The sequence below is a fragment of the Macrobrachium nipponense genome, chromosome 20 (assembly GCF_015104395.2).
Source record: "Macrobrachium nipponense isolate FS-2020 chromosome 20, ASM1510439v2, whole genome shotgun sequence".
NCBI lineage: Eukaryota > Metazoa > Arthropoda > Malacostraca > Decapoda > Palaemonidae > Macrobrachium > Macrobrachium nipponense.
In genome coordinates this window covers 81,072,579-81,085,920 of record NC_061089.1, presented here as the reverse complement: position 1 = coordinate 81,085,920, position 13,342 = coordinate 81,072,579, and the positions used below count along the sequence as shown (strand labels likewise).

The 13,342-nt window shown below is 34.3% G+C and overlaps 1 protein-coding gene across 1 annotated transcript in view; it reads left to right on the top strand.

Moving 5' to 3' along the window:
- Positions 1-13,342, top strand: part of LOC135195383 (bifunctional arginine demethylase and lysyl-hydroxylase JMJD6-like) — an 83,069-nt gene that overhangs the window by 69,146 nt on the left and 581 nt on the right. Inside the window, exons 3-6 of the mRNA XM_064221642.1 lie at positions 6,389-6,628; positions 10,122-10,257; positions 11,382-11,511; positions 12,376-13,342. The exon at positions 12,376-13,342 is cut by the window's right edge and continues 581 nt beyond it. Of these exons, the coding sequence (XP_064077712.1) occupies positions 6,389-6,628; positions 10,122-10,257; positions 11,382-11,511; positions 12,376-12,461 (592 nt within the window). The 3' untranslated portion in view covers positions 12,462-13,342. The remainder of the gene's footprint in view (positions 1-6,388; positions 6,629-10,121; positions 10,258-11,381; positions 11,512-12,375) is intronic.

Genomic DNA, 13,342 nt, shown 5'->3' with positions numbered 1-13,342 from the left:
TAAGGGTGACAATTCAATTTGGAGATCCTTTTCAAAGACCCTTATGGGACACTGTGACAATGCCCTTATTGATCTTCAATTCCATCATCACACACAAACATAGGGGCACGAGGGGAAAGAGAAGAAGCCAGAGAGGGGAACAGGAAAAGGATTACTAAATCATACGAGAAGGAAAGAGGGAATTAGAACACTATTATTGAAAGTATTCCTAATACATACAGACATAAACACTTGCTCATTGATACACACCTATATACTGGCATAAATGTTCATGTTTTTCTTGCATAAATATTTAATTATATCAAACTACTGAGTCCCATCACTTTTCCACTTTTGTTGTAAGAATTATACAAAAGTCATTCATTTTATACATCGGCACCCGTACATCACTTCGTATAGAAAAGTAATATTCTGCACCTATTTTTCATAATGATATTTCATCCAGTCAAATTTCATATCTTTGCTTTCTGATACTTAATCAATATCAACTTATGCTTCAACTTATTATTGATTAGAATTTACAACGATTTTTAACTTTGCTATAAAATATCCCAATATCTTGATAAAGATGTGTAACTCTTGTTGCAAAATGTGACGTTACAGACACCCGTCTTTCCTGCCGTGATGAATGTCTGCCTCCGTTAAATGAACCGAGTCAGTAGGATTTTTTTTTTTTTTTTTTTTTTTTTTACTCGGCTATGGTTTGAGATAGCACGTGGAAGCAAAAAGGTACCGGTTTCCAATGCCGAATAATGGCTCAGTTTACAGTAATAGCTGAAAGGATAACACCAAAGGGCAGGCTATAAGTTTCTTCAACTTTCCTAAACACAGTACATTTAAGATTTTTTTTTTAAATAGTTTCAAGGCTGTCACCGTGTCGATCACATCAACAAGGCACATGGAGATGTTCTGTTCATTTCAGTGATGATAATTACGATGACCTTAAGGCAAGGCTCCTTAACACCAGTAGGAAGACCCTTAAATGTAATGCTGTGCCATCAAATGCATTATTTAAAGGTAATGAAATTTGTATATCATCATATTTCCTGGGTTATCCTAATGCCAAGTGCAGTTGTGATAACAAAAAAGGTATTTGACACCGTTAGGTTTATGTAGGACTTCAAAATTTCTGCATTATTGTTGCATTCTTTTAAAATTTCTGCACTCTTCTTTTTGTCAAAGTTTGTGTATACAGAAAATGCGCAATTAAAGGTATATTTGATATGGCAGGTCCCATACCGACATGGTCTACAAGCGACGATGGGGCTAGATTACTTACAGAATAAGAAATGTTGGAGAAATGTTGTGCGTTCGTACAAATGAAACGTCAGTTCCTAGAGAAAATTAGTTTTCTGAAGATGTGGGCCTATCACCTCAAGAGTTAAAAGAAAAAAATTTAAAAAATTGAATCAACGGATCAAAACTATTAAACTGAATGTTGAAAAAGAACTAGAGCACGCTCTGTTGCCAATCTTCAGCCAGACGCAAACTCAGGCTTTAGTCATAAACAAAGTCACTTGGACAAACAATGTTATTTCTTCTGCCCTGACTTTGAGGAACCTACGTTCGAAGTGTTATAAGTATTAAAGGAGAGTTGTTGAGATGCCCTTGCCCAGCGAGAGTTGGATAACTTATAGGGCAAATGCATTCGAATGTGAGCCTGGTATTTTGCATTGGGCCCTAGCCTTGATGAATTCAGTCTAAAACAATGAGGCCCCGCGAAAAACATGCTGTCATATCAGCAGACGAAATGAAAATTACCAGTGAGTGGGTACATATGATAAAAGAATAGATGAACTTTATAAGCCACACAGCAAGGTTCTTGTTATGTTGACAGGCTTCGTAAATAAATGGAAACGACCACTTTTATTGATAGTTTTGAAAATTTTTATGTACAAAATATACATCTTGACTGGATAGATTGTACTGAGGAAGGTAGGATTTATTGTTGTAGCTCTGGGTCATGATATAGGACCAAACAACTTTCCTTCAAACTTCCTAGTGGAGATCGAAGTCTATTTGTATTTTCTGATGTGCCCCACATGATTAAGCTGTTAAGAAATCTTTTTTGCAGCATGGATTTTACTCAGAACAAGATTTTATTTCATCTGCTTCTTTACTAGAAATGTTTGATAAAACAGCAAATAAATACGCTTTAAAACCAAAATTGACTCAAAATCACCTTAATGTGTCAGGAACTCAACGACAGCGTGTAAAATATGCAGCTCAGTTAATGTCCAAAGCATGTGCCAATGCTGTAATGTTTCTTGAAGAAAAAGGTTTAATTTCATCCCAAAACCAGCTGGTGTCAACTGGTTTCATAGATTTAGCAAATGACTGATTTGATTTGATGAATTTCAGTGAAATGCGTGGAGATGTAAAATCAAGAAATGCCTGTGGTGTGGATATTAGACTCCCAGAAAGAAGTTTTGTGTAGGATGTTATACACGATGACAACTATGAGTGTGAAAGACTATGCAAGTCGTTATTTAAGCTCTCAGAAAGGTATCATTCTTTATAGCAACTCTTTGATTGGAATATTTGATAAGTTAAGCTCTTTATATAGTCTGGATTATATAATGACCCGGATGATTAGTCAAGACTGCTTGGCACATTTTCTTTGGATCAACTAGGCAGATGCATGGTCTTCATGAGTACCCCAACACTTTGAGTTCCAAGTATCGACTCAGATCCTTTTTATTAAGGAAAGAAACTAAACTCTTTAGATATAAAACTAAATCATTCTCAGAAAATGACGATGTTCTCTGCATATCTAGTGAAACGATAATTATGGATAAAGTGCCTTCGGATGATGATGAAAATAAGCGCGAGTTAGCATTAGAACTCTACATACCCAGCCTTTGCTTCGAAAATATTGGCACTGAAGCTGACAATAACGATGAAGGGGTCAGTTTGATATTTTATGGTACAGGCAAGTTATCAAAACAACCCTTGATGTTATTGAGGAAGGCCAGAGTCTTTCTGCTATACAGGAGGGTACATTGTGCAAATATTTATCTGCAAATATCCTGAAATAGGGGGGATAGCCTGCAAATGACCCTGGGAAAAAATGGATGGAATTTATGAATAGGGGTGAAATTTGCATTTCCATCACAAAAATTAGTGGAACAATTAAAATTAATGAGGTAAGTCTTTAATGCAGCCAATGGTGACACGCTGAGTTGCAAATGACAGTAAGGGATCCTCCTACTGAAAGTTTAAAATTTTTTTGCAAAAATAAGTATTTTCTTCAAAATGCGGTACCTGAAAATGAACAAATACAATGCTTCTTTGAAAAGAAAGATATAAAAAAACGTGGGATAAGATACGCAAGAAAGAGAGAGAGAAAATATCAGTTAGTTAGGTATAGTACAGTATAACTACAGGCTTATTGGCATATTCACTGACATTTCTTATTGAATATTCCCTAAAGTAAATCATGTATATCGGAAATTCTGAAAATAAAATATAATACACCTACTAAAGCTATACTTTAGCTCTATCAAGCTGGCGGAAAATCGTCATACGACTCATAAGAGATATCTAGATCTTAGAATGTTCAGAGCCAAATTCACAAATTTCCTGAAATGGCGAAGCAAGAGTAAGGAAGAATATTTCAGTTATTTATGCGACCCATTTTATGCATTGAATCCTTTGCAAAATATTTAGCAATTTACTCATGCCAGAAAATCAACTAAACCATTCGTGGAGCCGAGATAAAGAATCCCTTATGTGGACATAAGGGTGACAATTCAATTTCGAGATCCTTTTCAAAGACCCTTATGGGACACCGTGAAAATGCCCTTATTGATCTTCAATTCTTCATCACACTCACATAGGGTCGCGAGGGGAAAGAGAAGCCAAAGAGGGGAAAAGGAAAGGGATTAATAAATTATTGGAGACAGAGAGAGGGAATTAGAACATTAATATTGTGATTATACCCGTATAGAAAGAGAAATAAAGACACGCTCACTGATATACACGTTTACGTAAATAGATATATTGCTTGCATAAACATTTTATTAGATGTGTTTTTGCGAATACTTTGTGTAACAAAGGTCACTGAACAGGATGGTCTAAACAGAAATATATCATTTAGAAAAGCTTCAAAACTCATGAAGACTGCGAATGAAAATGCACTTTAATTTTTGCGCAGTATACTAGGGAAAATATACATAATATATATATATATATATATATATATATATATATATATATTATATATATATATGTGTGTGTGTGTGTATCTTCCCTAGTATATATAATGTGTATATATAATATATATATATATATATATATATATATATATATATATATATATATATATATATATACTAGTAAAGATATACAAAAAGGTTTTGGCTTAGAAAATGGAAAGGTAACAGGAGTTTGATACAGGAAGAGCAATGAGAGCTTTGATAAGGATAAAGAATACAATCAATCAAATTTTTCTCATGAAACAGTAATATATGATAGAAGAGAGAGAAAAAGAAAAGGTTTTGTGCAGCTAACATAACACCGAGTACGCTCATGACAAAATTGAGTGTATTATATTAAGGAGGATGCTAAAGGTGTGTGCTATAGAACGTAATCTGTTGGTTTAGTTGCGTAGAGACCTTAGAAGATAAGAGATAGTGAAAACGGTGAATGAATCAAAAGTTTCAGGGGGAGGAGAAAGAGTTCAGGAAACTGTGGACCACAAGGAGAGGCAGAGACGATGAACTTGGACTACAGCAATTCAAAGGTGAAACGTTACGGCGATTATTTCCTTCATTTTTCCTTTGGCCCTTAACGTTAGAACAACAGCTTTTATATATATATAGCTATATATAGATACATATATATATATATATATATATATATATATATATATATATATATATATATATAATATATATATATATATATATATATATATATATATCTCTATCTAGATATATATATATATATATATATATATATATATATATATGTATATAGATAGATAGATATAGATATATTATATATATATATATATATATATATATATATAGTATATATATGATATCTATATATATATATATCTATTATATATATATATATATGTGTGTGGGTGTGTGGGTGTGTGTGTGTGTCGTCCGTGTGCCTGGGTCGGAGTAAAAAATCTCTTATATGGAAGTGATTCCCAAAGTAAAGGGAATTCAATATTGATGGGTAAAAAAAATATGTGGCTTAATGTTCGAAAGCATAATAGTAGCTCTTTTATAAATATATATATATATATATATTATATATATATATATTATATATATATATATCTATATATATATATTACAAAAGGCTGTATCTTTCCACTAGTAAAACTGAAACAGAAATTCAAAGACCAAATAATCAAATAGCGCAGACTATCAGAAAGTAGTATGTACTCCTTCTCTGTTGTATACTTCCGACAGCCTATCTGGATTGATTGTTGACGGCTCTGTCAGTATCTGTGTGCGTATGTTTGTGTGCATGTTAGATGGACATCTTAACCCATTAACGCCCATGCCAATTTGGGGACCAAATAATTACGTTAATTAGGTGACCTTCTGACTACGATTATCACTCCGGAGAAATGGGCTCAGTTTTGTTGCTATGAAGACTTTCACCCTGAATATCCCGAAAAGAATTTTCGGTGGTTATAATGCCTCATTGTAAGTTACGTATATGTGGTACTCTTCTAATACCAGTATCCTCCAATTTCTCTAAATATTATGTAAGTCAGTTGTGAGTTTCAAAGGTTAAGTGTCAAGATCGTTTACCCATATACAGTCAGGCTCCTTTCAAATAGCGAACCAACGTCCATTTATATGGTATATGAAGGATCGAAATCAAACTTTGTATTTTATTTCCTATAGAGAAGTCATATCCTACAAGTTATTTCGTTATTAGTTCATCCAGTTAAATTCAATTTCCTTTCTTTCTAATACTGAATCAAATATATCTACATTCATTCAACGAGCTAACAGTTATAATTTAAGCTTGCTTCTCCGTTTCAATAGAATATAGCATACAGTATTCATACAGAATATCAGAGGGCTGATTCACGAAATCTCTAGAATAGAGAAGCGGGAAATGATTGAATCTTTCTGTTATTCATGCGGCCCATTTGAAGCACTGAATCCTTACCAAAATGTTTAGGAAATTACATCCTCCAATGTCCATATCAATCCCAGAAAATTTCTAACGATTAAGTATAATATATAGTTTGATCTTCAAAGGTTAAATGTTAAGGTGAAACCCGAGGTCGCTCCGTTTAAATTTTTTTTATCCGTATACGTGCAGAATTAATGGGAAAAATGAACTGACAGCAAGCTACTAATATCAAGGGTCAAACTTAAACTTCGTCATTTATTTCTTTCGTATACAGGTATGCATATAGTGGCAGGCCAGTGGTTGTGACGGACGGACAGAAAAACTGGACAGCTCCACAGACATTTTCATTCCAGTTCTTCAAGTCTATCTACGCCGATGATTCTCCCGTTCTGGAGAACTTCGAGAAGGACTGCCAGTTCTTCCCTTACCAGACAGAGTTCAAGAATCTCAGACACGTTTTCAACATGTCAGAGCAAAGGGCCAATATGCGCGGTGACCCTTGGTACATTGGATGGTAAGAGTTAGTAGTAGATTCATATCAACCGTGCATCTGATGTCTAGGCCCGTTCCTTACGACGCTCCTGATTGGCTGTTGATAAGCAATCACAGGGCTGGAAACTCTCAGTCTCTCGCTCTTACGACGTTCCTGATTGGCTATTGATAAGCCAATCACAGGGCTAGAAACTCTCAGTCTCTCGCTAGAGCGAGAGACTGAGTTTCAGCCCTGTGATTGGCTTATCAACAGCCAATCAAGAGCGTCGTAAGGAACGGGCCTAGACATCAGATGCACGGTTGATGGGAACATACTATAGCCTTATGTTACTGCAACCGAGCTTTTGATCAGGTGCCACATGCGCATTTTCTTGGTTGTTCTGTGACTATTGTTACTCTTCTGTAAATTCCGTAAGAAATTTTGTTTTTGCAATGCTGGCATTTTCCTAAACATTATTATATTGGGCAGATAGGGACTCTTATTGCCCGATCCAGTATGGTTGGTCTTGAGAAATATTTTCAGGCATTTTCTGAAAAACCTGTTAAGTAATTTTTGCACACAATAGCAACCAGAATTATTATTTTTATCATTGTTTATTAATATCATTTCCTTTTGTAACATTTAATCATATGTGTTTGATAAAACACATATGTGAATGTTTTTACAATACTAGAACAAAGATCTCTCGTAATATTTAGAGTGGAGAGAGTTCTTAAACACCTTGAATTATTATTCAGTTTTCCCGTTCGTTTTGCAAATAATTTTTCTTTAATATTCAATACTATGACGCGTAGTTTTCATTTTTACTCGTCATGAAATTAAAATTTTAATTTTTGTCACGTCAAAGTTTCATCCTTTCCCGATAATTCTTCGGTAGGGCCAACACATAAATATATCATACATGACACCAGATTCATTGTTCCTCATATTTTCCTTGCGTTACTAGAACGGTAAACTCGCTCTCTTCAGATTTAAAATGGACAAGGCCTTTTATTAACCTCCCAGTTGGCTGTTCTACGTCTTTAGTTTCATCATCCTCTAATTTTTAATCATTTAGGAACAAATCCAGTGAGAATTTCGGCTTTGATTGCAATACTTTACGACAATAAAGGTAAACAGGAAATGAAGTCAAAGTTTGGATTAAAATCCCCAATTTTCGAGACAATAGTTAATTTGCCACGAAGAAAAAAGAAATTAAAGCTTCAGATGTAAGTATATGTATTTAACAATGAAGGTAAAATATAAAAAAAAAAAAAAGGATGAAAGCCTAATTTTCATCAATCATCCACGTCCTTGTAAAGTGTTCAATTTAACATGAATGAGAAGGAAATAGAATATATAAAACATAGTAATAAAAAAGTATAATATTTTAAAGATAAGGGTCAGTTTACCGGTGAATAAGATACCAATAAAACGATCCAAACTTCGATATAGTGAGCCCTACATCTCCCCGAACTAGAATTCGCCTAACATGTACTATTACTGAACAAATGCTTCGATTTCGAACTCAGGGATCCCCGTTGGGTTACAAGTGGGAAATTCATTAATCACCTCTCCTAATTGAACATTGTCCGGATGTTATCTCTCTCTCTCTCTCTCTCTCTCTCTCTCTCTCTCTCTCTCTCTCTCTCTCTCTCTCTGAAACGAATATTTTGAACTATGTTCAGATATAATTTATTATTCTCGCTGTCTTTAAGGCAATGTATTATGTTTGTTTAGATTGCTTTCTCTCTCTCTCTCTCTCTCTCTCTCTCTCTCTCTCTCTCTCTCTCTCTCTCTCTCTCTCTCTCTAAAACGATTATTTTGAGCTATTTATGTACTAAGTTTGTATTCAGATAGCAAATAGTTACCTCTCTCTCTCTCTAAAACGAATGTTTTGAGCTATGTTCAGATATAATTTATCATTTAAGCTAAGGCATTAAATTCGTATTTAGATATCTAATAGTTCTCAACTCTCTCTCTCTCTCTCTCTCTCTCTCTCTCTCTCTCTCTCTCTCTCTCTCTCTCTCTCTCTCAAACGAATGCGTTTGAATGAACAATGTTCACGTATCATTTTTCATTCGCGCTATCCTTAAACGATTCGATTAGGTTTGTGTTTAGAAAGCAATTGTATCTCTCTCTCTCTCTCTCTCTCTCTCTCTCCTCTCTCTCTCTCTCTCTCTCTCTCTCTCTCTCTCTCGTAGAAACGAGTGTGCTCAGAATTTTTCTTGTAACGAAGAATGTCTATATACCATTTACCATTCGGGCATGTCTATAAATTAACGTAATAAGTTGGTGTTTAGGAAGCAATTAGTTTCTCTCTCTCTCTCTCTCTCTCTCTCTCTCTCTCTCTCTCTCTCTCTCTCTCTCTCTCTCTCTTATGTGTGTAGCCTAGTTCACCGCAACCAATATGTTGCTCTTCGAATACCGGATTGCCTGAATGTGTCGGCTGTTTCCATCAAAAGAGAAACGAGTTGTTTGTCCTGCAATTGCAGTTGTTGGGAGTAATGAAATTTTGACGGCGGATCTGGCAATGTGTGTTATATATATATATATATATATATATATATATATATATATATATATATATTATTATCTATATATAAATAAATGTATGTATATGAATTGATAGGTAGATTGTATACGTTAATGTACTTTTATAAAGTGGCTACTGTTGCGGAATCTGATAGATTTTCGTTGAACAGATTAAAGCAAGGATAACAGAAATTATACGTTAATATTTATAAATCATTTAGGAACCATATACATAAACATGAACATATCTACACAATGCTCTTTTCTATTTAAATCAAAATACATTGTCGTATAAATATATGTAAGTGTATGCAAACGCAGGTGAAGCTCAGGCTATCTCTCTTCATACTGCCATATTTTCATCATTTGATTCATTATTACTCAAAATGATTGTTCAACCTTGTGGAAAAATAAAAAGCCCATTAAACTTGCGTAAGCAGCGCTCTGAGTATATTGATATTTTGTGACAAAAAGAGGGAATATTATGAATAAGTGGAATGAAGAAAACACAAAAAATAGATAGTAAATATACTGATTAATTAATCTGTTTGTTTGCTAATATATAAAGTAGAGCTTACTTTAATCCTTCCATACCCTATTTGCCCTGGGTGGTCACCCAATAATTAATGACCTGAGCTTTCATTGTAGATTGTCTTGGAGGAGCTCCTATCTGTAAAATCAGATACAATGTCCCATGATATCGTCCCAACATGGGAAGAGACTAATTTGGTTTTAATAGGTTATTAATATCTTTATCTTTTATTTCCTTAGTCTTTTTTCTAGATTTTAATAAAAGATAACATGGAAAATGTGTTCGTTAGATAACCATGTCATAGTTGCAGAAGTGAGTCTGCCGTGGAAAGGGTCAGATTTGTGGTTGTAATGACTTACAAGAAATTATTTAACAAAACCTACAACTGGCTGCTCATTGCACCCCCCATCAGGACGCCTCCTCCTCTATTAGAAAGCTCCTAGAGAAATCTAATATCCTTTTCCTCAGGAGCAACTGCGACTCCACGGCAGCGAACACACTCCGGGGGCATTACGAGCGTCCTTACTTCCTGCCCCAGTCCGCCGAATCCTCCAAGACAGACTGGATCTTCATCGGCACTCCCGGTTACGGCGCCCATCTGCACGTGAGTCAAGTTTGTTCTGATGGTTAACGTAATTTTAGTTTTTCTCCCATTTTACCTGACTGTCTGTCATAGTCTCGAGGTCATAGGCCTACCATCGCAACCAAGGTTGAAAATTTTATTTCGATTTGGTCTGGCCAGCCGTTTGGAGCCGTATGTCAGTGTAAGAGGCTAATTACATCCTTTCGAAAGACAGTTTCAAGCAGTTACTCCTCACCGTTAGGTCAATTCATTTGAGCACTGAAAGACAGGTAAAACATATTTTATAACGACTTATTTCAGAACTGTAAATATTTCTCGCTGTCTTCTACTCAAACTTCATCTGAAAAGGTGTTTATAAACAATGATATTCTTGACTGGTAAAAATATAATCTCACTTACAGGGATATACGAACTTCATTACTGGTTACATATCCACAGCAAATTTTGCTTTATATGAGGTTCTGCGTAGTGTACGGAATCCGAAAGGAGTGTTAATCCCCTGTATTTCACTAAGAGGCCACGAGGTCAACTAACAGCCCTTAATCTCTCATGGAATGTCCTCAAATGATCCACTAAGCAAGCCCCTAATGGCTGAAACATACTAAAAAATACTTCTGTCTGACAGTTTGAATTAGCTTTCACTCGAGGGATTAAGTTTATTGTATCTTTCGAAGATACTCAGACTTATTTTTGCCTCCTGTCTCCTTTTTCACTTTATCTTTAGGCCTACACTAGAAAAGAGCATTTGGTGTCCCATCCCATTGGATTCAGCACCTGAAACAAAAGAAATCAATGGCAGAATTATTTTTTTTAAGGTTCATTTGATTTCACTTAAAATGATATAGCGATTTTTGAGCTAGAACATGTATCATTTACCTGTTTTATAAATAATTGGAGTCCCTATGTTTCTTAGGTAAAATTATATCTCCTTAATTTCGTCCTTCCATTAAAACATTGCTTTAATGTAACCATAAGTGTCCATTTCGCAAATTAATGCAACGAATTTTTTTGTATATTTTTAATTAATTGTTCTCTTTTTTCGACACACACACTTACATATAATATATATATATATATATATATATATATATTATATATATATATATATATATATATATGTACATGTATATTTATGTATATATCAGATCGACCACGTAGGGAACCCCTCCTGGCAAGCGCAGATCAGAGGGAGGAAATTGTGGACTCTGGAACCTCCGCCTGAGTGTTACTTCCACTGTGTTCCCATGGAAGTCGTCGTCGAACCTGGAGAGATAAGTAAGTTCGTAAGTTATTTAAGGTATTTGAACATTTATTTTAGATTTTTCCTTGCACATGCATATAAAAAGAAATAAATTAAAATAGCGTTCGTCGTTCGTTGCTGGATATTATCCATTTTACTTCCTCATTTTCATATTCTGGGTAAAATTGGTAACAAGTGTTAAATGATATTCAGTAGAAATTGGTTTACGAAAGTAATGTTTAACAATCAACAAATACCTGAGCACCAGTTACTCATATTGGGTTAAATATGAATGGAGATTAATAATATATCATATCTATAAGCAGGTTTGTCACGCTATTGTAGATATGATTTGTTAATGATGCCAAAGGATTATTGATTACGTTAATCGTATTGATATAAATGTTATGACATAATACCTTTCGGGTGAACTTAAACCTAATCATTTATTAATTCCTAATTACTTCATTGCTTGGGTGATGTCATTAATGCTAAAAATATTCACAATGTCGTGAGTAAATAGTTTTTAATTCAAAATTCAACATTTATATAAATAAACTGTATTACCTTGAAAAGCGAAAAACTTGAATTCAAATGCTTTCGAATACCTAAATGGTGTTCCTCAGTATTTACGTCAAGAGAATCTAATGTAAACAGTGAGGATGAAAACTTTATAGATATTCAAACGTATCAGTTTCAAGGTTGTAGTTTTTACACATTATACTGTTTATTGATGTATATGTGGAATTTGTTAGTGAACAATGTCATCAATGTTAATGCACGAACAGTGACATACTACCTTCTCCTTATTTATGTAGCTTTCAAGGGTACTCTAACTAAACTTTCTGAGGTCATTCATGGCGGAAACTTTGTTAGTTTATCGTTCTCACTATTTCCAGTTGTACTAGACACAAATATCTGGTACCACAAGACGCTCATCGTATCGGAAGACCTCAGCATCACAATTGGATCAGAATACGACTAGTTTACAACATGACAACAATTACAACAATCACAACAACACAAGCAGTGCAAGAAAAGTTTCGACGGTTGCTGTATTACCGCTGAAGAAATTTTTTATAACAAACTATAAAAGAAGACACCTCGGGGGAATAATTAAATAAAAATCCAAAAATATCCAAAGTAGTCAGTCTGGAAGCAATTAAGCCTAGGTAAAAGTTCCAGAACTTCCAAAGCTGAAAAAAAAATGTGGAATGTGCTCAAACCAGAAAAAGACGCAAAATTGATCAAATTGGTGATAACTGATGAATAAGGTCATATGAAAATTGGAAACGCTGAATAAAATTTAGACGTTATTTTCGGCAAGAATAAAATATCAAAACTTAGAAAAAAAAAAAAACTACAGGTATTACGAAAAAATTTGAAAATAAATTTGTTGATTTAGAGAGTAAATGGACTGAAAAGATTATACAGAGAAATACATAGCATTGAGAAATCTGAAATTTAAATAGAAATATTTTTCAGTACCGAGAGGAAGATCCCCATGAAGGTCTTTGTTATCCACCATTCTCATCTCAATTTTTCAACACTGTTTAAATTATTCCACGAGAAATCATTCTTCCGGACCGAATTTTGGCGATTTGGTGAAATGACTTATTTTAAATGTGTGGACGCTGACAAAATTATAAATAGATAATACGGCATATTACGTAATGTTTTTTAATGGCCCTTGGCCTGGTTAATCAAAGGAAAATATGATATATCTTAAGAGAGGAAATGTATAAGTTAAAAAGCCACTCAACACTGGACGTCAAATTGGCAGCATATATTATTCGTGAACGTGAATGTCAGTATTCCAGGCCTTTTTAAGAGTACCGTAATTGTTTCTGCGTGACACATAAAATA